Source organism: Coturnix japonica, chromosome 1, assembly GCF_054131305.1.
Source record: "Coturnix japonica strain WE chromosome 1, WE-NBRP24, whole genome shotgun sequence".
In the NCBI taxonomy this organism is placed as follows: Eukaryota; Metazoa; Chordata; class Aves; order Galliformes; family Phasianidae; genus Coturnix; species Coturnix japonica.
The window spans coordinates 23,823,029-23,847,610 of NC_140663.1; the positions used below are offsets into that span (position 1 = coordinate 23,823,029).

General features: G+C 39.2%; 2 protein-coding genes and 1 pseudogene across 7 annotated transcripts in view; 1 reads left to right on the top strand and 2 right to left on the bottom strand.

The window, feature by feature from the left end:
• The window catches only part of SAMTOR (S-adenosylmethionine sensor upstream of mTORC1), a 33,688-nt gene extending 14,261 nt beyond the window's left edge, over window positions 1-19,427 (top strand). For 4 of the 5 annotated variants that reach the window (XM_015853961.3, XM_015853970.3, XM_085513676.1 and 1 more), the window contains exons 3-5: window positions 7,425-7,598; window positions 12,284-12,398; window positions 16,101-19,427. In XM_015853961.3, coding sequence (XP_015709447.1) covers window positions 7,425-7,598; window positions 12,284-12,398; window positions 16,101-16,730 — 919 coding nt within the window. In that variant the 3' untranslated portion in view covers window positions 16,731-19,427. Of the gene's footprint in view, window positions 1-7,424; window positions 7,599-12,283; window positions 12,399-12,865; window positions 15,849-16,100 lie in introns of those variants that run through there. The other variant, XM_085513680.1, reaches the window with a different exon arrangement.
• A 134-nt stretch (window positions 19,428-19,561) lies between these two features.
• On the bottom strand, window positions 19,562-20,733 carry LOC146762323 (uncharacterized; annotated as a pseudogene). The gene is made up of 2 exons (XR_014946996.1): window positions 20,560-20,733; window positions 19,562-20,489 (listed from the first exon to the last, which is right to left on the bottom strand). The product of XR_014946996.1 is annotated as an uncharacterized LOC146762323 (transcript).
• On the bottom strand, window positions 19,562-24,465 carry LOC146762322 (uncharacterized). Its single transcript, XM_085513661.1, has one exon. It carries the CDS (start codon window positions 24,048-24,050, stop codon window positions 22,200-22,202), a length of 1,851 nt encoding a protein of 616 aa, XP_085369787.1. The 5' UTR covers window positions 24,051-24,465; the 3' UTR covers window positions 19,562-22,199.
• Between the last annotated feature and the right edge of the window lie 117 nt (window positions 24,466-24,582).

The window sequence follows — 24,582 nt, forward strand, 5'->3', positions numbered from 1 at the left end:
GAGGTTTATTGGCTGTCTCGTTTGTTTGCTGGGTGTTGTGTATTTTTGTTTGATTTTGGGGTTTTTTTTGGTGGGATGGTGGTTTTATGGTAGTTCTTATGGTGGTTTTATGGTAGTTCTTATAAGATTTACAGAGTAAACAAATAAATATCCAGTTTGGGCCTGCGAGCGTGACCTCATGCTAAGAATAGACTCAACCAATAGGAAACACTGAAATGTACTCAGTGTAAAGCTCCAATTCAAGCCGGGATCTTTTCTGCATGCAACATTCAGGGGCCAGGAGATTCACATCAATAATAATAATAATAATAAAAGGTTACTTCTTCCTTTTGTGGAAACTGGGGCCTGAACGGCTAAATACTAGAACACAGCAGATCAACTTTGTCTGGTGCATTTTTTTGTTCCTTGACAACAGCCAGGAGGTGTGCCACACAGATGGCAGGCCTCATTGTCCTTACTCCTCCTTGTGTCTAGTTGTTTAATTGCATGCAAGAGAACTTCACTTGCATGAAACTTCATTGAAAGCTTTTGTTGAGTGCTTTAACTGAGTGTCACCATGGCAGCAGGAAGGTAGCTGATGTGTTAAATGAAGTTTCATTTGAGAGCGGAATGCTGAAAATACTTGGGAACCACTTGTGTATCTGTGTTGATGAAAGGATAGCTCAGGCTTTTGTTTTCCTTTTAAGGAAGGTCTTTTAAGACGTGATACTAGCTAGGAAAAAAAAAATATATATATATTTTTATCTTTCATTATTTTTTCTTGTATAACCAAACATCCAGAAAAGAGAATCAGAGAATATAGAATGTGTACTTATTTTCAGGGTCAAGATTAAGTTTCTTGCAGGGTAATCCTTGTCAAAAGGTATATCTTGAACATACTGGACAAACACATCTTGTGACGTTGGTTCTTAAAGCAGATGAAAAAAACCTTCTCTTTTGCTTAATTAATTTTCTATTGAATGACACACGTGCAGATTTTAGAAAACATGAAAGCTAAGGCTCTAAGTGGCAGACTGTGCTGTTGACCATATGCTGCACTGTACAGGAGTGGTTTGATTTTTGTTTGAGGGCAAGGGAAACAATTTTTAGCATGGGAAGAGAGGACTCAAAGCCTTGTCCCCTTCCAGATGCAGTTAAATTAAACCTCAGGTGATGTTGTAGAAAGCCTGGACCATGCTCAGCTGTTTTTGCCTTTCTTTTGTTTATATTTTCAGAAAATTGAATGCAGAGTAGCAAGTGATGTTTAGAAATGTACACCTGTTTCATGTAATTTCTACTTCAACACAGAGCTTAAACCAAAGTAGGATGAGTAAGATTGTTTACCCTAGTTGTCCTAACTTCTAATTTTTGCTGGCATAGGTAGCCTGGTGAACCTTTGTATGGACAATGAATACCAGCCTGTTCTGGTTCTAGTTAGGACAAAATAAGCTAGACCAGCTGATTTGCTTCTTTCTGTTGCTTTTACATCAGTGTTACAACTTGTGTTGACTTGGCGATTCTTTTTCTTTTAATAATGAAACAACCAGAATCTGCAGTTCTAACCAGCTTGGAATAGCAATTGTGACACAGCATCATCTAAATTTGCAGTGTTTTTTTAAAAGTCTTTTGAGAGTTTTCAGCGCACTGAAGAAATACAATCTTAGTCAGTTTACTGTTAAGGGAATGTACAACTGTTTGGAAAAAAAAAAATGTGGAGAGTGGATGTTAAAAGCTTACATTGTATATTTGTTTTACTGAGAAGGGCTCTGTGATTCTATCCCTGAATCTGTTACTAATCAGTGTTTTCATTAGCAAGCGACTAGAATGCAGTCTGCTCATTAAATTTGCAAATGAGACTAAGCAAGGAAGAATTTACACTCTGAGAGCTGGACTGAAATTAACAGTGATATTAACTGTACCAAATACTATCAACTATACAAATGCAGGCAAGGAAGTAATTGGTTATTTGTCTGTCCTTTAGAAGAGCTTTTGTAGGGAGCCTACAGACAGGAGGGGAGTCAACTCATTACAGGGGTAGGTAATAGCAGAAGGGGAAATGTTTTTAAGTTGAAGCAGGGAAGATTTGGGTTGGATATCAGGGGAAAGTTCTTTACCAAGAGAGAAGTGGTGTGCTGAAACAGGCTGCCTAGAGAGGTTGTGGATGCCCTGTCCCTGGAGATGCTCAAGGCCAGGTTGAATGGGGCCCTGGGCAGCCTGGTCTAGTATTAAATGTGGAGGCTGGTGGCCCTGCATGTGGCAGGGACATTGGTACCTGATGATCCTTAAGGTCCCTTCCAGCCCAACCCATTATATGATTCTGTAGCAAACCACAAGCTGAATATGAAACGATCTCAGGATGCTTTTCCAAGAAAGACAAACATCTTGGAGTATGTTAATGAGGTTATCCACAAAGTATCTGAAATATTTTTAAGCTTTTGTCTTAATTAAACTATCACTTTGTTCCCTGCATTTAAAAAACATCAACAAAAAGGTTAAAGAAAAGTTCAGGAATCTTATTTTCCACAAAATGTTGTCCATGTTTTTTCCTAGAATCTGGAGCTGTCTGGTCAAATGGAGTAAAATCTAGGCGATCTGTTTACAGGATCTTTGAGGATAACTGGACACGCTCTGTTTGGGATTGGAGGACAGAGTAAATGAATGTTTCAAGTCCCTACAGAGCTGTTTTGGAGCTTTCTTGATGAACGCAGTTAGCTGAGATATTCACTTTCAATGGAATTAGAATGGAGGTGGGTTAAGGAGAAGGAGGGGAACTATTTAAAGTAGAAAAAAGATCTAATGTTCATTGTGCATGTTTGTATGGTAACATTTATTATTCCTTCTAAATAATACTTTGTTCTGACAAAACTGTATCTGTTCGTTGAATGTTAGAACTAATTAGAGCTTTGATTATATGATGACTGCTGTCTGTTTTCAAGTTCTTGGAATCATCTGGTAATGAAGGGTGTTGACTCGGTTTGAGGTGGGAGGATAGATACAACACAGAAGAAACATCTGATTCCAGACCTAGTCATGTTTTCCAAAAGCATAAGTCTCAGATCTCTAGAACTAAAAGCAAGTGTGAAAAATAAAATTGAATTAATTGTATGCATGCTTCTCTCATTGAACTTTAACAACTTATAATACTTTGTACTGTAAAGTTTGCTGAATGTATAATTTCCTTAACCGAAATCTGGGCACTCTTGATAATGGCAGAATGCTTTCCAGTCCTCCCTCATGATTAATGCCTCCAAGGGAATGTTGAAAACTTTTCATTTCCCTGATTTACTTCAGAATAGACAGGGGGAGATTAAACCTGTAGAGAAGTTTATGCTTTTTTTTTTTTTTTTCAGGCCAGCAGTTCCTTCAGTTGACTTTAGGAAACTAGAATTTCCTTCAGCTCTGAAGGGATTCTTATGAATGTGCGCAAGAACTTCTTTAAAGTGAGGGTGACGGAGCACTGGAACAGGCTGCCCAGGGAGGTGGTGGAGTCTCCTTCTCTGGAGATATTCAAGACCCAACTGGACGCCTACGTGTGTGACGTGGTGTAGGGAACCTGCTTTGGCAGGGGGGTTGGACTCGATGATCTCTAGAGGTCCCTTCCAACCCCTACAATTCTATGATTCTGTGAAGTGTGTTGCTATACCCTCACTGAACTTCATCTTCAGTATTGGATTTGGGTTAATAAATACAGTGGGGAATGTAGATCAGGCTTGCTCTTTCCTTCTGCTTTTTGAAGAGAAGGACTGTGCCAGTTCTTGACCTGTCTACTTGAAACTCTTGATCATTCATAAAAGCTATCAGAGGTTGCTTTTTAGTCAAGATGAAAGGTGACCAGCTGGTTAGTTGCTGGTTATTGCTTGGCAAGAAGAGCTAATTGGTGATTCTTTGATGTTGTTAAAATTCATGTTTCTTTGGCAACTGAGAATTTGAAACCCCTCCCCCATTATTTTTTATATGGTATTGAAACACTCATGGTTTTGGTTAGTACATTCTACAGGGAAGCTTCTCTTTCTTAGCTGAAGTCTGTTATCAAACAATTTATCTCCTGAGTATATGTTCATACTGGCTTTTGCTGAGGGTTTCTTAAAGTGTCCAGCCCAAATGGCAGGAGAGTTTGGGCGGGAGCAGACATCTTGAGAAAACTGTCATTTAAGATATGAAGAGTGGGGGAAAAAAAGAGTTAAACTGCGGAAATATCTGGGATTTTTTTCATAAGACATGAGTTGTAAACTTCGCCTGTCTCTGCCAGCAAACTTCAGCAGTTCATAACTGAAATGTTTATTTTTGTTGTTTGTGTAAACTGTAGCAAGTGTAAACTCAGGTAGCATTTGTATTGCACAATTCTTAGTAAACAAGTCTGTTCATTGCGGAGCTAATATATCACCAGAGTGGAAGCTTAAATGTCAGAGATGTTAGCCAAAAATTACATTGTGGCAACTCTCAAAATTTTGAAATAAACTACTTAATATTATTTCTCTTTGTAGGTAATACTCTGTTCATTACTTGAGACCATTGTTAAATACAGTCATACATAACTGCATACTCAAAACCAGTGTGATTGGTGACGGGGGTTTTAATAAATGTAAGCATGTGGCTACATCAGCAAGTTACCATGGAGGTAAACTGCTGAGTGTGTTGCCTTTTATTAGGTACTGAGCAGTAAATGCCCATCTGATCACTGCTACCACATCATGTGTGAGGTCTGCTTTAAATGGATAGTGTATAATCTTGAGGTGATTATAAAATATCATCTTACCTGTTTGGGTTTTTTGTTTGCGTGTTTGGATGGTTGGATTTGGTATTTTTTGCTTCTTTGAGTTACTGCATAGGTGTGCAATCTGAACTCGAGGAGTTTTACCCAGTCTCCAGTAAATCTTCTTGTGGTTCTGGCCTCTCTTGTCTGCTAGTGAAAATCCAGGAGAAGATGCTTCTCATCACAGTTGTCTTTAATAGTGTCTTATGACATCAAAACTTAATTGACACGAGAGGGAGGAGCAAAATAATTGGGAAAACTACTGAGTTCGAGCAGTACCAACAGTGAAGTAGAAATGGCTTCTTCATAGTGACAAAAGCAGCTAGGCTGTATTTTAAAAGTAGATGGTTCTCGTACACGAGCTCTTCTGTGTGTTAGGCTGGGCAACGTAACAGCAAGAGGAAGAAGTTGATAACATCAGTAGTTCAGGAGCAAAAAGAATAAATATCCTCCCAAACTACTGGGCTTCTTGATTTGTTACGACTGACCTGTCAATGTCAATAGCTGTATGACATTATTTAACCAGAATGTTTCAAAAGGGATAACAAGGAAAAAGACTTATAAGTAAAACTAAAGACACTGAGCAAGATACTAAGAAAGTAGTAAGGTGGCTCTAACAGCGTGAGGAGGAGGGTTTGTGTTTTTATAATTTAGTTGAGCATCATTTAGTGAAAGAGAGATATCTCTAAACTCATCGTATGCTTATGAACAAATAATTTTGTATAGCATAAAATATGACTTTTATTAGCATAACAGTAATGCAGGTGTTGTTCTGGGCTTCTGTTTTGTTTCTTTTGTTGTTTTTCAACTTGTTGGGTTTTTTTGTTTTGTTTCTTTGGTGTTTTTTTGCTTAGTTAAATTACAGACTAACTTTGTTAATTTTAGAATCATTGTCTTTCTGTATGTGGAATTTCTAACAGACTTAGTATGGTTTCACAGTTAATGTATTTGGGAATATTGCAGCCTGGGCTTCTGTTACTGCTTCTTTGTGATCTTGCTCAATACTGCTAAGATACGGATCTTATTTCTTTTTCCACCTAGTTTCCCTTTCATCTGAAAATAGCTTTGGTTACCAAAGAATTGTAACTATAAACTTGTTGATTATGAATGTATTTTTTACTATGTTTATTTCTCATAGAGCTATGTATTCTACCCTAAGGTTACTGTCTGCATCTTCAGCTTTACTTATTTATTGTGAGAATACATAAGGCCTTCTCAGGCAGGTAAAACTTGCTTGTGTTTTGATTTTGTTGGACGCAGATCAGTTTTGATATTGAGGCCATGGAAGTATGTCAGCACAGGAGGGTGTCCAACAGAACTTCATTTGTGCTTGAAGGTGAAAAATGACACATGAATAATGTGCATTTGTAGTTATACATTTTACAGATTCAAAGTGGTCGTTTCCTGACTGTTTGGAGTAAAGTGGTTTCTATCTGTGCCTGTTTGATATATGTTTCATAAAGAGAAACTTAAGAATGATGACACATTCTTTTGTTTTTCCTTTACAACATATGTGATGGGGAGGCTGGGTATATTTGGCACATCCATCAGGCCTGTGTATTTCAAGACCTTGTCTCTATTTGTGATTTTAAGGCAGTATTTATACCAACATATCCTTTCTGAGTCTAGAAAATGAAATAATATGATATAGGATGCAATTAAACTAAGTTTGCGTTTATGTCCTGGAATGTTACCTTCAAACCTTTGCAGTGTTTGCTTGTTTTTTTAAACAGAAGTTGAATGAGTTTCAAGAAAGTATCATAAAAATGTTTTGTGAAAACATAATTTGAACAAATGCTGTTGTTAAACTTCTCATGCAGATGCTTGGCTGGTGCGTCTAATGAAAATACTTTTTTGTACAGAGTGAGTCAGGCTTTTAATTTCACAGCAGCAAATTGTTTCCAATTCTAGTTCTGCCCAAAACAGTTCAGTTATTCTCTGGAACATAATGCTTGCATCTCATATGTTATGCTGACTACTGGTTGAAGTATGCATGTGCAATTTAACATTTATTTGTTTTTGCATTTGCTCCTTTATACTGGTAAACCTTTCTGAGAAATATGACTGATTATTTTATTCTGATTCATATTAGTAAAATACTTAAGCGGAATAAAAAATGAAAATTATATAAAATAAGTCTTTAGCAACAATGCAACTACTGAAGATAGTTATTAAAAAGGAAAAGAGGGATGGGGGGGAAAAAGCAAACTCAAAATTAGAATCAAGTATAATGAACTTAGCCCATAAGCCTAAGTTATTTCTTTTCCCCCTGTGTTCCTTAAGTATCCTGCAAGACATGCACGTTTCAAAAGCGCTTACATTTGTAATTAATATCTATCAGTGCATGCATGCAAGCATGTCCTAATAAATAACCATAGTGCTTAAGTGTCAGCTGACATTTATCCTCAGTTAATGTTCTGTTCTTGCTCTGAAAGTCTATGCAGATAAAGATAATTTGAGTCTGTTTACATAACTGTCTATCGGCCTAATTCTGGGGGGGAAAAAAAGTCAACTTGACGTGTGTCTTTTGGGTGTTACATCTTTACCTAAAGCTGATTACCCAAAGATGCAGTAAAACTCAGATTTATTGCAAAGCTTTTAGAACTTTCTTAATCCCTCTGTCTTGTGTCCCGTCTTACTGCAGTGACCAAAAATATCATTCTGTTTCTCTGGGGAATCTTTGTATTTTCAGTGTATGCCGGGAATATTTTCAGAATGGAGGGAAAAGAAAAGCACTTGAGAAAGATGAAAAGAGAGCACTTCTTGCTTCTACAACCACTCCAGCCTTAAATGTTTCCCACCCTCCCAAGATTGAAGACCCCTTACCAAACTTTGGCTTGACAAATCACGAAGCTATAACAGAAGAGTAAGTTCTACTTGTTTTCCAGACTTTTCTTTTTCCTTTTTGAGACTTGTAAATTTTTACATTATAATGTTAGATTGGTTTGATGTGTTCTTTTTTTCTTTTTAATGGTAAAGAAGTTGGATTTTCTTGTGAATATAACTGTGCTTCAAGGATAATTGAACTGTAGAATAAGTTATGGTGGATGCCATAAAGATTGCTCAAGAATGACAACTTAGTCATCATCGTTTAAGTGTTAGAGTAATTTCGCTTTGTATGTCATTATTGTGCAGTGCAATTTATATTAAAGCTTGAGGTGAAATAAAGCAGATGTTAATTAAGTTAGAATCTAATGGCTGTTCAGTATTGTTGAAAAGTCAATTGCTTTTGCAAGTACTAAGTGCCAAATGTAAATAACAGAGTGCTTAAAACTTTCTGTTCGTAAATAATTGCGGAGAAACTCTTGATTCCAATTATATAATTCAAAATTGCTTTTGAAGTGTAACACTTAAAATTAAGTGTGGTATCTTTGTGGTGACTGGCTCTGCAAAGTTGAGTATTCTTGAGGTAGTTCTCTAACACAGTTGTCATTTTGTTTTTTTGTTTTTTTCACTCAAGTAAGACTTTTATTTTTGGCATTCACTAGTAGCTTTTTTTTGTCCACTTACAGTCCTACCCCATTTTTTTCTCTAAATTATATGGATCATGTATTTGGCTATTCCACATGTGATGAGAATAATTTAATTCAGTGTAAGTATAATGGAATAAAGAATGCATTTTTCTGTTAAAATTTATGCTTACAACTTGCTTCATGCTCTTCATAGACCAGTTCCAACAACTATCAGCAGTGGCTTGTTCTGTTCCGTGAAGAGTTTCTCATGATGATAGCATGTCTTTTGTAAGCAGCTCTTAAGCTTTAAGTCAGATGTAGTATTAGTTACTAGCATGTTACTCACGCTACTTGCAGATGACTGTCCTTACCAGATGGCATCTTTTGTGGTTTCTCATGTTGCAAAATGATGTGGTTTCTCACTTTGAAAAGGCATAAAGATCTCAAATGCTTAAGTGCTTTGAGTAGTTAAAATGCTGACCCCAGTGTCTTTCTGTGTTCTGAGCAACCAAGAAGATATTTCCAAAATGAAAGTAGTGGCTTCCCATAAGCAGCTCTTTCTTAACTCTCCTCTTCATTGTGTTCATTTTGCTAACTCAGCATAAACATGAATACGTGCTTTTAATAGCAACTACCAGGCACTGTGATACAGAGGGTTGATGAGATGTTAATTTCCCCATACCATCTCAAAAGCACAAGCATTTGTTAATGCAAAATGTTCCTGTTAGTACATGTGGCAGATCAGTACTATTTGTTTAAATCACTAGATTTGATCATATACTACTTGAAGTTGACCCATTTTTTAGTGTGAGATCTTATGATAAAGCATGAGCTTTCTCTCTGCTTATGCTTTATCTTCATACTCTGTACAGGATTTGTAATGGCCATTGCAGGGCCAACTTCACAAGCTTCATCTTGCTACCAGAAATCTGTAGTCTTTTGATTTAATTCATGTGTACAGAAAGTGTTTTATACAGAACTTTTAATTTCATCACTTAAAATTTATCAATATCATAACCTATTTTCCATTGTCCTTCTCAAGACTTGGAAATACATATCTGACAAATACAGGATTCTTAATATTTCCTAGAGTAAGTAATACATGATATTAAGGTTTTTAGTAGTTATACAGACCTTATAGCAACAAGGCCAAGATGTTATAAATTATCACCCATAAAAGTCAAATGTTGTACTATAAGGCAGAGAAGAAATTGATTTTTTTCCGGATGAAAATGAACTGTTGATGAAGTGAAGCATACTTTCCTCTTGAAATGCTGTTGCATCACACCTATGCTAAATAAGTTAGAGAAGTCTTTGAATCTTGGGGCATGGGTTGTAGAGGAGCTTGCACTCCTAACAGTTGAAATATCATTGCTCCATTCTGATCATGTAATGCTAAGACTGAGATTTGTAAGTTCAGGAGTTTGGGATTTTCTATAGATATAACAAAGCCTGTTTGCAAGACTGAAGTTGGAGGATCTCACAGAAATAACTAATATGGACATAGAGATGAAAGTGAAAAAGAACTGGAAGGTAATGTATTGTCCACAGTACTATCTCACATCCAGGAACACCGTCTTATGGCATTGTACCTTTAGTTGTGAAGCTGGACTTAGAAATGGTTCAGTCTTGCAAGATAAAAGTGAATGTTATCTGCTGTTTGTTCTGCTTAAATTTTGCTTCTCTCCTTTTTCCCTCAGGTTAAACGGTCTTGATTTTTATCCTTTATGGTATAGATTCTTCTCAGGTGTTAGGTGGTATCTTAAGAGACAGTCAAACCATTGTTCCTTCTTTCCTAATGTATTTCAGCAAGCTGGTCCTTCCTATGGGACACCTTTATGTGTGGATGGCACTGAAAACTTTGGGACATGACTGTGCTGCCACTCAGATCCAGCTGTATTGCTCTGCTCTTCTGGCAATAGCATAAGGACTTCTGAATTTCAGCTCTCCTCCCATCCTTGGATAAATTGTATCTTAGTAATCAAAAACTGCAAACTAGGAGTCTGGCCCTTGAAGTTTTAATGTTTTCTTTTTCTTCCTGTATATGATGCATTAGAGAAGAGTGCAGTCATAAATCATAGGGGTTGCAGGGGACCTCTGGAAGTCTATTCCAACCCTCTGCTAAAGCAGGATCCCTAGTATAGGTTACAAAGGAAAGTGTCTCTGTGGGTTTTGAGTATCTTCAAGGAAGGAAATTCCAAAACCTCTCTGATTTCAAGGTGTGCTTGGAGATTGCCTACAGTGCAGAGTTTATCCCTTGCTTTTAATGTTAGTTGCCTTGACTGAAAATCGTTAGAAAATGAGTTTGAAAGGTGATTATCAATGAATTTAGCATGACTGTCTCTGTAACACAGTAATTGGATCAGTGACTGTCACCTAGATGACAGTTATGTTCTTACTGAGGAATCTGACTTGAGGGCTGCCATGCTGAAAGAAGCAGATGTCTGAGCTGCTGAAGAACTTCACAATTATTTAAAGCTCCTAACTAGGATCCTGTTCTCATTTATAACTGGCAGCTTAAGAACTGCTAATCAGCAATTTGGGGGGACAGAGAAACCTGACAAGTAGCAGGAAAGTCAAAACATGAGTATGTGAATCTGCTGCTTCTTAAGATCCCAAAGTATATTTGCATTGGTTTTAGAGTCTGGTGGCCTTATTTCAGTAAAAGAGGGAATGCCTTTTATAGTGAAGGAGGACACCTGTGTTTGCCCTGTCATATGTCTTGGATCTGTTGTCCATTGGCATAGAGTTTCTGGCTTCTGCTTAGCTTGGGATCCAGAGGTGTAGCTTTGCAAAATGTGCTGTCAGACATTGTTTGAGATGTTCACCCTCCTCACTGAGTCAGAAGCAACACTGCAGCCAAGACTGCAAGTTTTATAAGAGAAGGAAACCGAATAAATGAGCATTGCTTGGTTGTTTGTTGTTGTTTTCACTCTACCAGTGGCATTCTCCCCAGTTAGAGAGCAGTTCTGTTTCTTAATTATAATCTGTCCAGGTACTTAATGTCACCCTTTAAGTGGAAAATTTTAAGATTGCTACAGGCTGTTGCTCTTTCATTTTTATTTTTTTTTTCTTTAATTGGAAATCTTTCTGTGCTAAACTACAGAGTCAGAGTGTTTCTTTTGTTGTTTACTGTGGTCCTCAGTTCTTTTGCTGTTACCATCAGAATGCATGCATGCAAACTGATGTGTGTTTGAATGAGAAAGTGTGCTGTGTGTGTCTGCATCTGCAAGACAAGGACTGCTCTTCTGAGAAGTTACATGCTAACCTTACACAGAAAAAGCCACTTCTTGGCTTCAGCCTGTTTGCCGTAAGGACCCAAGTGGTCCCCTGCATGTGACACATGGATTAAACCGTGACTAGCATCCAAACACTGGGGGGGCGTGAGGGGGTGGAAATGTTGCTTATCATCTTCTTTCTGAAGTCTCGCTCAGTACTGACTGTGTTACAGGGTCTCTGCAGTGGATCACTGTCAATCAAGGAGGAGTTTTAGGAGGAACACAAATTTGGAGTGAACCTCAAGCAGTCATCCATTCTCAAAAATATTAGCTAAAATAAAAGAGTACTTTAAGATATTTTGCAAGGCATATCTAATTGTTTTCATTTTTAGGGGTTTTTTGTTTTCCTTGGAATGCAGTTGTGTTTGTTAAACCGATTAAGACATTTGACTGCAGATGCCCTTTAAAAATGGTAGGTAGGTCATTAAGTGTTGTCAGTTTATCTTTTGTATTCCTGAAATTTCAACTCTGATGACGTGTATGATTTAAACACCAGTAAGTACCACAAAGAAGTAAATAGGGAAACAAAATGATCAGCTTAAGTTGTAGACAGAAGTTACCATTCTACTGTATTACCGTAAGTGCACAAAGTATGGTACTAAAGGTGCTCTTAACATAAACTCTTCAGCTTGTGGATCATGTGCTTTACTGACCAAACTTGATTCTTTAGTATCTCAGCAGTTCAAGTAATGCATTCACTTCTGTTAATCACTACAAAGATGCTCTACGAGAATTTTTTTGCATTCGTTATCTGAAATTGTAATTCAGAATATAGTTTCAAAAATAACATTTGATAAAACTGAGTTCTTGCTGCTTCTTAGATTGCTTCACTCCTTGGGAAAAATCAGATTGCTTGATGTTGGTAGCTGCTTTAATCCATTCCTGAAGTTTGAAGAATTTCTGACGGTTGGCATAGATATTGTTCCAGCTGTTGAGGTATGTAACATTTGCTATATTTGATATAAACTGATTCCCAGTGATTCAGAAATAATAGCTGTAATTGTTTGGTTCTGAAAAGAAGAAAAATACATCGTCACTGTGATTCTTAATATTGGGAAAACTTTAGTAGTCGTCTTGTAATGGAGTCTCAGATGAGTTCTTGTGTCTTAAAAGCCATAATAAAGATTGAGTTGGTTTATGCTTAGGCATGGAGCTCTTGTAAGCTACATTTTCTGTCAAAGAAATAATCACTGCCTGCACTTGGTGAGTCTTTTTGTGGAGAGTTCTAGTAACTAGAAGTGCACTATGAAGGGGATTTTGAGATTATTGCTGCAAATACTAAACCACAGTCCTGAGGACAAGATTAGCACTTAGGGCTGTTTCTATGGTAAGTAATACATTTCTGGTAAATTGTTTCTCTATGTAATAAGATTCCAAAATGCTTTTTTTTTTTTTTTCTGCAGTTACGTTCCCTTTCTTGATCTCTTTCCTTCTTAATCTGACTTCTGTCAGTCCTAATAGCATTTACTAACCAAGTAAAATGACAAAGCAGAGTAGAGTGAAAAGGTATGTAAAGGAATGCATTTCTGTCAGATAACATAAAGTCTTTGACCTTACATATCTTGCCAGCTTTTATGCTGAATTTTTCTAAAAGTTCAAAATGAGAATCAGCAGCCTAAAGTAATATAGCTTTTTAGATGTGGAGACTTATGAATATGGCTGTGTTCCTGGCTGCAGTGTGACTTACTTGCTTGGCATTTTGTTCTGGTCGCCAGATTTAGTCCACTAACAAATAATTCATCTCCAAATATATAAACAAAAATCTAGTGGAAGGTATTCTTGAAAAGGACATGTGTACTCAAGCACATCTGCTGTTGTAAGCTGAGGCCCACCTCCAAACTACTAGAATTAATCCTGCTTTGAACTGTATCAGCACCATAGTCTACTGAATTAATTCACCTCTTATCCAGCAGTTGCTTCTGCTTATTTAAGATTTCAAAATACCAGCTAGAAAGTTCTTCAGGAGTTAATAATAAAAAAATCAGTGAATTAACTTAGCGATTGAAGTTGAAGATAGAACCTTTAAAATCTTCTGATTTATCTGATATTTTTGATACCAAAATATTTTTTGAAACAAATGGAAATGAAAGAGGCTTTTCAGGTCAGTTTGTTAAATAATGTTGAATAGAGGGTTAAATATTTCCTTGATTAAAAATGGGTTACTACATTTTCTTAATGTAACTTCTTCAGATATCGGTGTAGTAGTTGGGTACAGTACTTCAGCTAATTTGAGGAGTATTGAGAATAATTGAGGAAAAGCTAGGAGAGGAGCTGAAGTGTTGTTTAATAAAAGAATGTGTTCCAGCTGTTTAGAATCTGCGTGTTTTATACACAGAAACTGTGATGTGCAACTGAGATATGAATGTGGAAATATGTTTCTATTGAAAGTTCAGGTTTGTTCATTTGGGGGCGGGTTAAGTGGAGCTGCATTAAAAGAGAAGTAAAACAGATTTCCTAGTGTATTCATTGGCCTCTCTTTCAAACAGTGTATCTCTGGCAGATGTTCCAGAGAATAATTAGCTGCTGTTATTTTCTTTTAGGAGTTTAGTTTGTCTGCTTGGTGCAGGAAGGGAGAACAGCAAAATTGAAATGAACAGCAAATCTCAATTTTGTGAAAGTCCCGACAGAATTTCTTACTGCTGCAAAACAAGCTGAATATGCAGCAGATGTTGAATTGGAGTAAATATAGTCCTAAGGGAAAAAGAAGTCTGGAATGGTACCAAACTTAAGAAAAAGATGAGCAGGATTTAGTTCTTAAATGTCAGTTTGTGCACTGAAATATGAGTTCACTGTTAAGATCAGTTAAAGAGTTGCACATCTAGACTTTAATAGCAAACCCCAGTTTAATAGCATAGCAGCATTTTTGTCCTAAAACTGCCTTGCAGAGTTAAAATTCCACTTGCAATGTACTTTAGTTGTGAAATCATCTTCAACATTATTTATACTTAATTGTTCTGTGAATATCTTTCCACTACAGAGAAATATTTTCAGTCTAATTTTTTTCAGTGATGTAAGAAACCTTGAAGTCCACAGAACTTTTGTTCTGAAATTCTTACCTAGATATCCTGAAGTTACTACTGTTAATTTCCTGTTTGAAATATTAAAAGGAAGCAGAATGTAAGCCTGCAGGTATAATAGTGGTAATTGAAATTCCTTGATCAAGCTGAAGTAATGACAATCTTATTTTTTTCCTTTAATTAGAACTACTGAAAAGCAAATCACAACTATTTTGGGTTTGTTTTTTTTTTTCTTTGCATGTTTCTTTATTCTTTCTCATTTATTGCATGTTGTCTGAAGAAAATGTGGTTTTATATACACAGAAATAATGTTATTTTCTATTTGGAAGCAAATTTACTTTTCAATTGTTTTAGAAGTATGTTTACATTGTTGGTGTTTTTTGTTTTGGTTTTTGTTTTTTTGTTCTTTTTTAATATTACTTCATAAAACATGCTATAAATACTTTGAGGGGATATGAAAATACAACAGGTCTGCCTCTACCTTTCACTGCAGAATTGTCTGTCTCAGCTCTCCTCTTATTTGCTGCATGCACTCTAAGCACTAACACCAACATCTGTTACTATCTTGTTGCAGCCTTGTATCTCAGTAGCATTTTATTTTTGCAAGAAGTGATTCCTAGATTTGGATGAATACGGAGTATCAAAATTTACACACAGTAAATAAGTTGACATTATTTTTGAGTGCCGTGTGATTGAAAGTGTTACAAATTTATTCTTCTGTATGTTGCATCATAGTGTCACTTTCCATCTGACAGCTTGACCTCACAAATTATTAAAAGATGATTTTTAATCATTTAGTGGCTAAATTCTGTGTTTGTGACCGTTAAAACATGGGCATTCATCTCTGTTATTAAGTGTATACTTTAAGTGTACTTTAACTTTCTGAGGTAGGGTGCCTTGCCGACTTCTTTGTTCTGTGCAAGGAAGGTCAGTTTCTTCCAAGTGATGCTAAACTATTAAGCTTTTTGGATACCTTAGAGATCTGTTGGAAATACTGAAGTATTAAATTTAAATTAACTTTATTGATTTCAGGTTTATTTTAAAAAATTGAAAACCAGCAAAAAAAAAAAAAAACAACCCAACACCCATAATCTAGATTTGAATTGTTAGATTCACACTGTTTTCACCCTTTTGCCAACTTCATTAGCAATACATGTTATACTACAAAAGCATGGGATTTTGGCAGTTAATAGGGGATATTCTATGCTTCTAGCATAGAACGTTTTGGAAAAACAAAAGCAATGTACACCTATACAATTTTTTAAAAATCAGTTGGGATAGAAAGCTCTAGTATCAAATATTTGATACATTAGAATCTATCACCTTAAGTCTCCTTTTTTTCCCCTATTTTTTGTAATAAACACTTAATAAACAGTTCCCAGCTATCAAACCTCCACTGTGTTGTTGCACATTTCAAATAGTTGTTGACAACTGTGAAAGCCAGTAATAACCATGATTTTCAAATTGCCATTTTACTATGTTTGACTTAATAGCGTGAGGGGGGACTTGAAATTTCCTTGAGGGAATGAAGAGAATATTACTGTTCATTCTCTGATTGTGAGTTGTGTATTTGCTCTTTAAACTAACCTTGATATTTGTTTGGATTTTTCTGTTCCACCAGAGCGTATATAAATGTGACTTCTTAAACCTTCAAATTCAGCAACCTCTTCAGCTGGCACAAGATGCTATAGACGCCTTTCTTAAGCAACTGAAAAATCCCATTGATTCTCTACCTGGAGAATTATTCCACGTTGTTGTTTTTTCACTCCTCCTCTCTTATTTTCCATCACCCTATCAGCGGTGGATATGCTGCAAGAAGGCACACGAACTTCTCGTATTAAATGGCTTATTGCTTGTGATAACTCCTGATTCATCTCATCAGAATCGTCGGGCTATGATGATGAAAAGCTGGAAAATTGCCATAGAATCCTTGGGCTTTAAACGCTTTAAGTATTCCAAGTTTTCTCATATGCACCTGATGGCTTTTAGGAAAACTTCCCTGCAAACAACAAGTGACTTAGTTAGCAGGAACTACCCTGGAATGTTGTATATCCCACAGGATTTCAACAGTATAGAGGATGAGGAGTATTCCAACACTTCATGCTACATTCGATCAGACATGGAAGATGAACAGCTAGCTTACGGTTTTATGGAGCTACCTGATGCTCCTTACGACTCAGACTCCGGAGAAAGCCAGTCTAGTTCAATTCCTTTTTATGAGCTCGAAGATCCTGTATTGCTTCTAAGTTAATGTAGCAGTTGACATGCTAAGTCAAACCTCTTGCTTAACTAATTTTGCTATACTAACATGGGCTCAACACACAACAATGGTTTGCATAAAGAAAATGCAAAGGTTTACAGAGTTTGCTATTTTTTTCTACTTTTGAATTTTAAAATATATTCTTGTATAAGAGTGGAAAAAAAAGAAAAAAAGTTTTATGCAAGTGACTCTTGTCATAGCATAAATTGCTGTTACTTTCTTTAGAATATATATCACTAATTTTCTTCCAGAATGGTACCATTCTTTCCTTTAGTGCTGTGAAGTGTGAATTCTATTTAATTTGCTAAATGTTGTTTCAATATTTTAACTCTTAATGTGATTGAGCGTAAGGCACTGGAGTTGGTTGGCTTCTGAGAAGTAAACGTAGGAAGAACTAATTTGCACTTTAATTAAATGTGCAGATAGGTTAAGACACTTGGTTACACATGTCCCTACTTAATTACAGAACAAAACTTACTTCCAAAATTTGTTTCACTCTGCTTAGGCCTGGGCTGGAGAAACTGTAATGAACATTTGATTTTACTTTCATTGCTGCCCTCTGGAGATCACACCAGAACACTTGAATATATTAATCCAAAGTTACACATGCTGTGTAATTTCATTGCATAAATAGCTGACAGACGTGAGATTCCTGAATAGGCTGCCCTGCACAAACAGAGGAGTATGGTACGTCTAGACGATTATGTTTCACCTCAGAGCTGGAACATGATTTTGTGGTTATATACGTATACAAGCACTAACATATAACAGTATTTCCCTGATAATAGTGTTTTGTATTCTTTTCAAACTGTTTTGGGGTTGTGTTTTTTGATGTTGGGTTGGGGTTTTTTGGTGGATATTTCTGGGGACTGGGGGAGGAGCAGGGTGGTGTTTTTTATGTTTCTGTCATGTTTTAAAGTAAATTATTTATGTGTTTTAAAAACAACATTTCCTTTAACTTGAGAAGTCTACAATTAGGACAATTGTATGGTAACTACAGACCAGTTTTTGTTAAAAGGAACATAATCACACAAGTTTTTCGAGGGATACCTGCATTTGCACAGTCATATTCAGACCACAAATGTGAAGTTAACATACACTGTTCTGTTTGCTTATTTGGACCTTAGTCTTCTGTTTAGATGAATAAAAACTCTGTAGCTATCTGAAAACTGATCTGCACTGTAAGAAGGTGGAACAAGCATTTTATGTTTACGAAATTTTTTAACTTGTATAATTAATTTGTAAGTATTTCGCAGGAAAAAAAAATAACCTTTTCAGCATTAATTGTAGAGGAACCAGTATCAGTTTAGCTTAGATTGCCCTAATGACCTGAATTTGTGAATTTCAATGTTAGGCTTTTAAATTGGTATGTAAGTGCCTATGACAAACGATTTGAAGTAGGTGCTCCATCATGGATTTAATACTGACTGCAGCAACACGATAGAAAATACTAATATGTAGTTTCATAGGTGACTGTGGTGAAATACACATCACGCTGTATTCAGCTGTGCTGTATTCATCATACAGGAGTTACCAGACAAACTGAAGTGTTAAGTGTGAATTTTACAGTGGTGTCTGCAAAAATGAAACTTCTCCTTTCTATTGAAATTTTGCACTTGAAGTGTCAGTTTGACCTGTTTGGTTTTTTCTCTAGTTTCCTACAGAAAGTCATACTGCACTGGTTCTACTTGCACACAGCTGTGAACAGGACTGCAGTGCTTTATTCTTTAACATAAGCTTTCTCTCTCTTCTCATAAAGTGTCCCCTAAGATTTGATTCAAATTTGTTAATCAGTCTGAACGATGTGGTTAGATGCAAACCAAACAGCTATACTGCTTGTGTAATTTTTTTATGAGAATTATTCATCTAATGAAATACACAGTGGATTCAAAGTCAGATATAACTCGGTTTTGTCATCTAATGCTTTACAACATCGCTTTAACTAAAAGAGTCCAATAGTTGGTCAGAACCTCTCATTTTTCACTGACTCCAGCAACACTCATGTTAAAGCTTAAAATATTGGTGCTCTACATTCAGCTGTTCTAAAAAATAAAAAGCTAATCTGCACCTACTTCCAAGTGTACCTACCATTTTGCCATTCTCATTTAAAAAATAATCTGTACCAGTTAACAGACACATTGACATTGGTCAGTGTAAATTGGTTTGTGATGCATACAGCTAAGCTGTTCAGACCAGGACATATCCTTAAAAAGTTTAAAATATTAACATTGGGAGTATAGGCCTTCCTGGCAACTTGGTGACACTGTTCTATTTGTGGTTTAGGGACCTAAGTTTCATAACAGTTTGATTTTCTTGCTGCTTATTCTAAATACCTTAAGTGTTCTTTTTTTTATTATTTAATTATTTTTTTCATTAATGTAAGGGACAGTGGATTGTCATGAAGGAGGAAAGTTGGATTTATGTAAATACTTAGAAAACCCTGAACAATATTGATGGTATTGGGAGTTTTTGGCTGTTTAGCTTTGGTGCAAAGAAAATGTTTCTAAGTTATGAAATGTCTGAAAATTTTGACTGGGCAAGGGATGATGAACATCTCTCATTCTTAAGGTGCTGGCAAGGAAAAGGAAAAAAAAAAATGTATTTGCATTTCTGTTGTCTTTATGCCACTACCTTTTGTGAACAAAGCACATTTATTAAAAAAGAAAAAAAAAAGGAAAAAAAAAAAAACCAACAGTGAAAACCTCGGAGTTTTTTTTTCCTTCTGCAGTTGGTTTATGCGGAAGTTCAGTAAAGCCAAAGCTCTAGCCTGCGAAGCTGACCAACATCTAGTCAGGGCCAAGAACTACATACAGACACCAACATGGTGAGCAGTAAAATGGCGTTTATTGTTTTGTGGCATCTGTTTATATACATGCACTACTTCATCTACATCCCTATGCTATGCGTAGCTATGCGTAATATTTGCCCAAGCACAGAGCAGGGGAGGTCCTGTCACGTCACATCCCGAGTGTTCGTACACGCCTACTACAACATCTCCCTCTCCCCGTGCTCAATAAAGCCATGCCCCGTTACAGCGTAAGCGCAAATTCTAATCCTACTGTCTCATAACATATCGCAAATCTTACGATATTCCATTCGTTGATCAAAAATGTTCACTATCATGCAGTCTAAGCATTGCTGAATGCATCCTACAAAGACAGCTAAACACACAAAAACTGACAATACAATACCAAATCCCTTCAAAACTTGCACAAACCATGACCCCCAACCTCTGAAGACACTGCGCAACCAGTCCCCAAAAAGGGTCATCGACTTTCCCAATCTTCTTGATGTGTTCTTTCATCCAGTCCAGCTTCTTATGTATGGATTCACTGTGATCACTCAGGTAAAGCAGCACACCTCCTACACATCTTGGCATCCATGTCCTTGAGTGAGTAGAAGGAAGTCAATGGCCGCTCTGTTCTGGAGGACCACGTGTCTGATGTTGTCAACATCCAGGAGTAGCTCAGAAAGCACTTCCGTGGTGGCATTAGTTTGTTTAACAGACCAACAAGCAAGTCTCTCTATCTTATGCAACGCTTGTGCTGCTGCCACTCCAGGTGCCGTTTTTATCTGACTGGGAGTTCCAATGATGGCAATGGCCACTGTCCAATATTGTTGTGCAGCAGAAGAATTAGGTTTGAGTTGCTGAGTAGCAATAATGACTGAGGTATCCAGTGACCGCCAACCATTTTCGGGGGATAAGATGGCCTTCGTATGTGAAATCCGTCTGCCAGATTTGAAGCGGGGCTAACCCCCGAGGGTTAATCCCAGCCCCTATAACTGGGGTGGTATCACAATGAGGGCATGCCTGGACTACATCACGCGCTGCTGAAATAGGAATCGAGCATGTGCGGGCTAGTGCCCAGGTGCCACTGTGTATGCTGGCGTGTAGGTCCTGGACCTCCTGTAAAGACCTGTGTATTTGCGGCCTTATCTGCCACAGCGTTTCCAGTTGTAGAGAACCCAGGTACTTCTGAATGGCTGTGAACATGAAGGATAGTGACAGGAGCAGAACGAAGAGCCAAGACATCTTCAAGGGTGCCCACCGCCTTGGTGCTCCAGTAACGCCCATCCGGGCCAATAGCTTAGCAGCAAAAGCTGAATCATTAACAACATTGCAAGTCATGCTTCTCCACATGCAAACCGCAGCTGCAACTGCCATAATTTCCAACAACTGGACACTGGCCTCCAGGTGTGTGAATACAGCTATCTGCCAGACGACAGCCCCCTGTTTAGTTTTAGAAGAGGCATCCATAAAGAGGGTGGGCCCTTCCAGCGGGGAGGTATGCATCCAGACCTTTACTGAAATGCAGAGCGGTTTTGCTAGATCGAAGACGGGCAGTGAATCTGAAAAGGTAACCGACCCCCCATATCCACCCAGTGTCAGAAAGAGGGGTTCAGGAAGGGGCTGGATATCCTGCAGAGAACTCGGCAGATAAATTCTACCTGGTTCTTGTTGGACTGCCCTGTATAATAGCAATCTAGACTTCTGTAGCAACATGGCTAAGACCTCCAACCAGGGCGTATAGGCCCAGGTAGGCTGGACGGAGAACAGCCACCAAACCAAAAAAAAACAGGTTTTGCATCAAGCGATTGCCCAGCAATCACTGCAGCGCCGGCCTCACATCAGCAAATGGCAATCTGTACACCCTGTGAGGGGTCCCAACGGGCCAGGGACTTCTCCATACATGCCTGCAAAATTTCCTGCCAAGCCACAGACATCTCTGCAGTGAGCATTCTGGGTTCCTCAGGATTTGAACCTTTCAACTGATCATAACAGGGCCACTGAATTTTAAAAGTCCCACCCCAAAAAAGTGCCCGGTACCCCAGCTATTAAGGGAACAAGTAACGCCGGGCATTCCAGGGAGCCATCTCTGTTGATCACAACAATCTCCACCTCTGCTAAGGATTTACTTGTGGGTGTCACGGTTTTGTAATGTTGCTGTCAATATTCCACATCATAACATCATGTGCAGTATGGATCATTAAAAGGTTCATACTCCATATCTCAGAGGACTTCGCAGAGGATGGCTCCCTGACTGGGAATCAAACCCAGGCCGCAGTCAAATCCTTAACCACTAGACCACCTGGGATATGTAGTTTTCTTCTGAGAGCCGAGTATTCAGGATGTTGTTATTCCACGGAACTGGAGTATGAACCTTTTAATGATCCATACTGCACATGATGTTATGATGTGGAATATTGACAGCAACACTACAAAACCATGACAGTAGGGATCTTCCCCCGCACCCCTCTGACCATCTGGGAGGGACCCACTGGCCAGTGGTCTGGCCAGTCCGGTTAGGCGACAACAGTAATGTGAGCGCATGAGTCAATCGTCAGCGCATGAGTCAATAAGGGCTGTGATGATGGTTGAGTACAGGCCTGGATGATCTCCAGGCACCCCGAGGTACATCAGATGGACCCTTACCAGGGGGCAATTGCAACAGTCCAAAGTTAAGGCCACGGTTGGCGGGTTGTGAATTTCTGAGAGGGGGCTGGTTTGGTCGGTGGGGCGGGGCCACAACGTGGCTTTGCATGAGGCGGTGGGTTGGTCCTGGGAGTCATTTTTGGCCCATTCGATGGGGAGTGGGAGGGACCCTGGGCCTGAGACCAACTCCCATCCCTGCTTCCCTTCAGCATGGCCCGGAGAGACCGGCACTGCCGTGCATTGTGGCTATTCTTGCCGCAAAACTGACATATCACCCGTGTTTTACTCTGTCCAGGTTTGCTAGCGGTGCATTGTGCTTTAATATGGCCTAACTGCCCGCAGCGAAAACATGGGCCGTTACTCGCTTTCCCTTGAGCAAGGGTTGGGGCGGCTGCCATGGCCTCCGTGAGGGCAGCCACTAGGCCCTCACTGGTCAGAGGGGTAGCTTTCTTTTTATCTAGAACATACTTAATAAGCTCCCCTGGAGTCGATATTTTACTGGGGGCAGCGCAGATTAAGTCACGCACGCTCTCGTGAGATCTTTGTTTAAGGCAGTCCATGATGACCGGGCCATGAACAGCGCTTGGGAGCTCAGAGCCTTCAACTGCCTTAATCAACCTATCAGCGAAATCCTGAAAAGATTCCGTGGGGCCCTGTGTAATATCTGACCACGGAGTAGATGGTTCCTCACTACGAGCAAACGTGCGAAATGCCCCCAGCGCAGCATCTGTGGTGGCGAGCAGCTCAACTGGCCGCAGAAAAGCAACTTGACCTAAAGGGGTATCCACTGCTGGCTCAGCCCCTGTCAGCCTCAGTAAGGTAGTACCATGAACCGGGTGGTTTGGATCACCTTGGGCAGCTGCTACAGTCTTTTTCAACTGCGCGAGCCACTCTTCCTTCCAAAGGGTGTACTGAACAGGCTTTAAAATCATACCCATAAGGTTCTCAATGTCATGAGGCAGCATAGGAGATTGAGCTGTCAATGACTCCAATGCGTTCAAGGTCGATGGCGAATACAATCCCTTTTTCTCAATGGCATCTATTAAGCGAGCTATCCCTTTTGGATCTAAGGGGGCCCACTGGGGGCCTCCATCATCTGTGATAATACCTGGAAATAAATCCGTGGGGACTGACAGCCCCTTATCCTCTATAGCCTTCCTGATCTTAGATGCAGGCTGAACGCTCTTCCCCTCTTGGCTTTCCTGGGTGGAATCACACCCATCACCCTTCCTTTTCTGTGGGAGGGAGATGACGGCTGGAAACGACCCCTTCTGGCTGTCTTCCCCTCCCCCTTGACAAGGCCCACCACTGATGGGAGAGGGATTGACAATGCACAATGAAGGATACAATGGCTGTTGGGGATTGGGGGGTGGAGCATCAGTGGTCTGCGATAAGATGCCCTCGTCTGGCTTGAGCTCAGTCGGTGTATTGGCACCATCTTGTCCTTTATCTTCCAATGACCCCGTGGGAGGAGACGGGGCAGCCGGTGCCATCTTGGATCCATCTTCTCCTGCAGCGTTAGGAGAGGGAGGTACCCCCCCCTCCCCTCCAAGCTGAGCGCTTCCCGAACCTCGGCCAAGCCCTAGTAGCGAGCATGCAACGTCTTCCGCCTTCCCCTCCTCTCTAGCTGTTTTAAGAGCCCCCAAGATCAAGCCCCAAGTCTTAAGCTCACCCGCCTCCTGTGTACTCATAGTATGTTGCGCTAATGCAGAGGTAAGTACATCCCACCTATGATGGTCAAGTATGTCAGTGGGAGATGCAAGATCCCCTTCCTGTTCCAGGCAGGATAGAACTGCCGTAATGTCCTTCTTGGAAGGAACATTCTCTCCACAATAGTCTTTGCAGAACTGAGATAATACCTTGATAACGCGCTCCATGGCTCTCCCGCCCTTCCGTGGGTAACCTGTCCCCGCTCCACAGGTCCTGCTGTCCCACGGGCACACGTTGTACGCAGTTCAGCTGCTACAGAAGTTGTACACAGTTCTGCTGCCACTCTGCAGCCTTCTGCAGGCCTGTTCCACCACCTCCTCACAGCAACACGATTATTCCGCAGGCTCACCAGGCTTCACTAGAGCAACCCTCACATGGGGCACCAGTCGTTACCACTGTTCATTTTGCTCTAGCCTGCAAAGCTGACCGATACCTTATCAGGGCCAAGAACTGCATACAGACACCAGCGTGGTGGGCAGAAAAATGGCGTTTATGGTCTCGTGGCGCCTGCTTATATACGTGCACTGCTTCGTCTACGCCGCTATGCTGTGTGTAGCTATGCGCCCGTAATATTTGCCCAATCACAGAGCAGGGGAGGTCCTGTCACGTCACATCCAGAGCGTCCGTACACGCCTACTACAACAGCATTACAATGAATGGATTGCAGGAAAGGGGCTAGAAACCTGCAGCACAGTCTTG

Coding starts and splice junctions, on each gene's coding strand:
- LOC146762322 (XM_085513661.1), bottom strand. CDS start 24,050: ATGGAGCGCGTTATCAAGGTATTATCTCAGTTCTGCAAAGACTATTGT.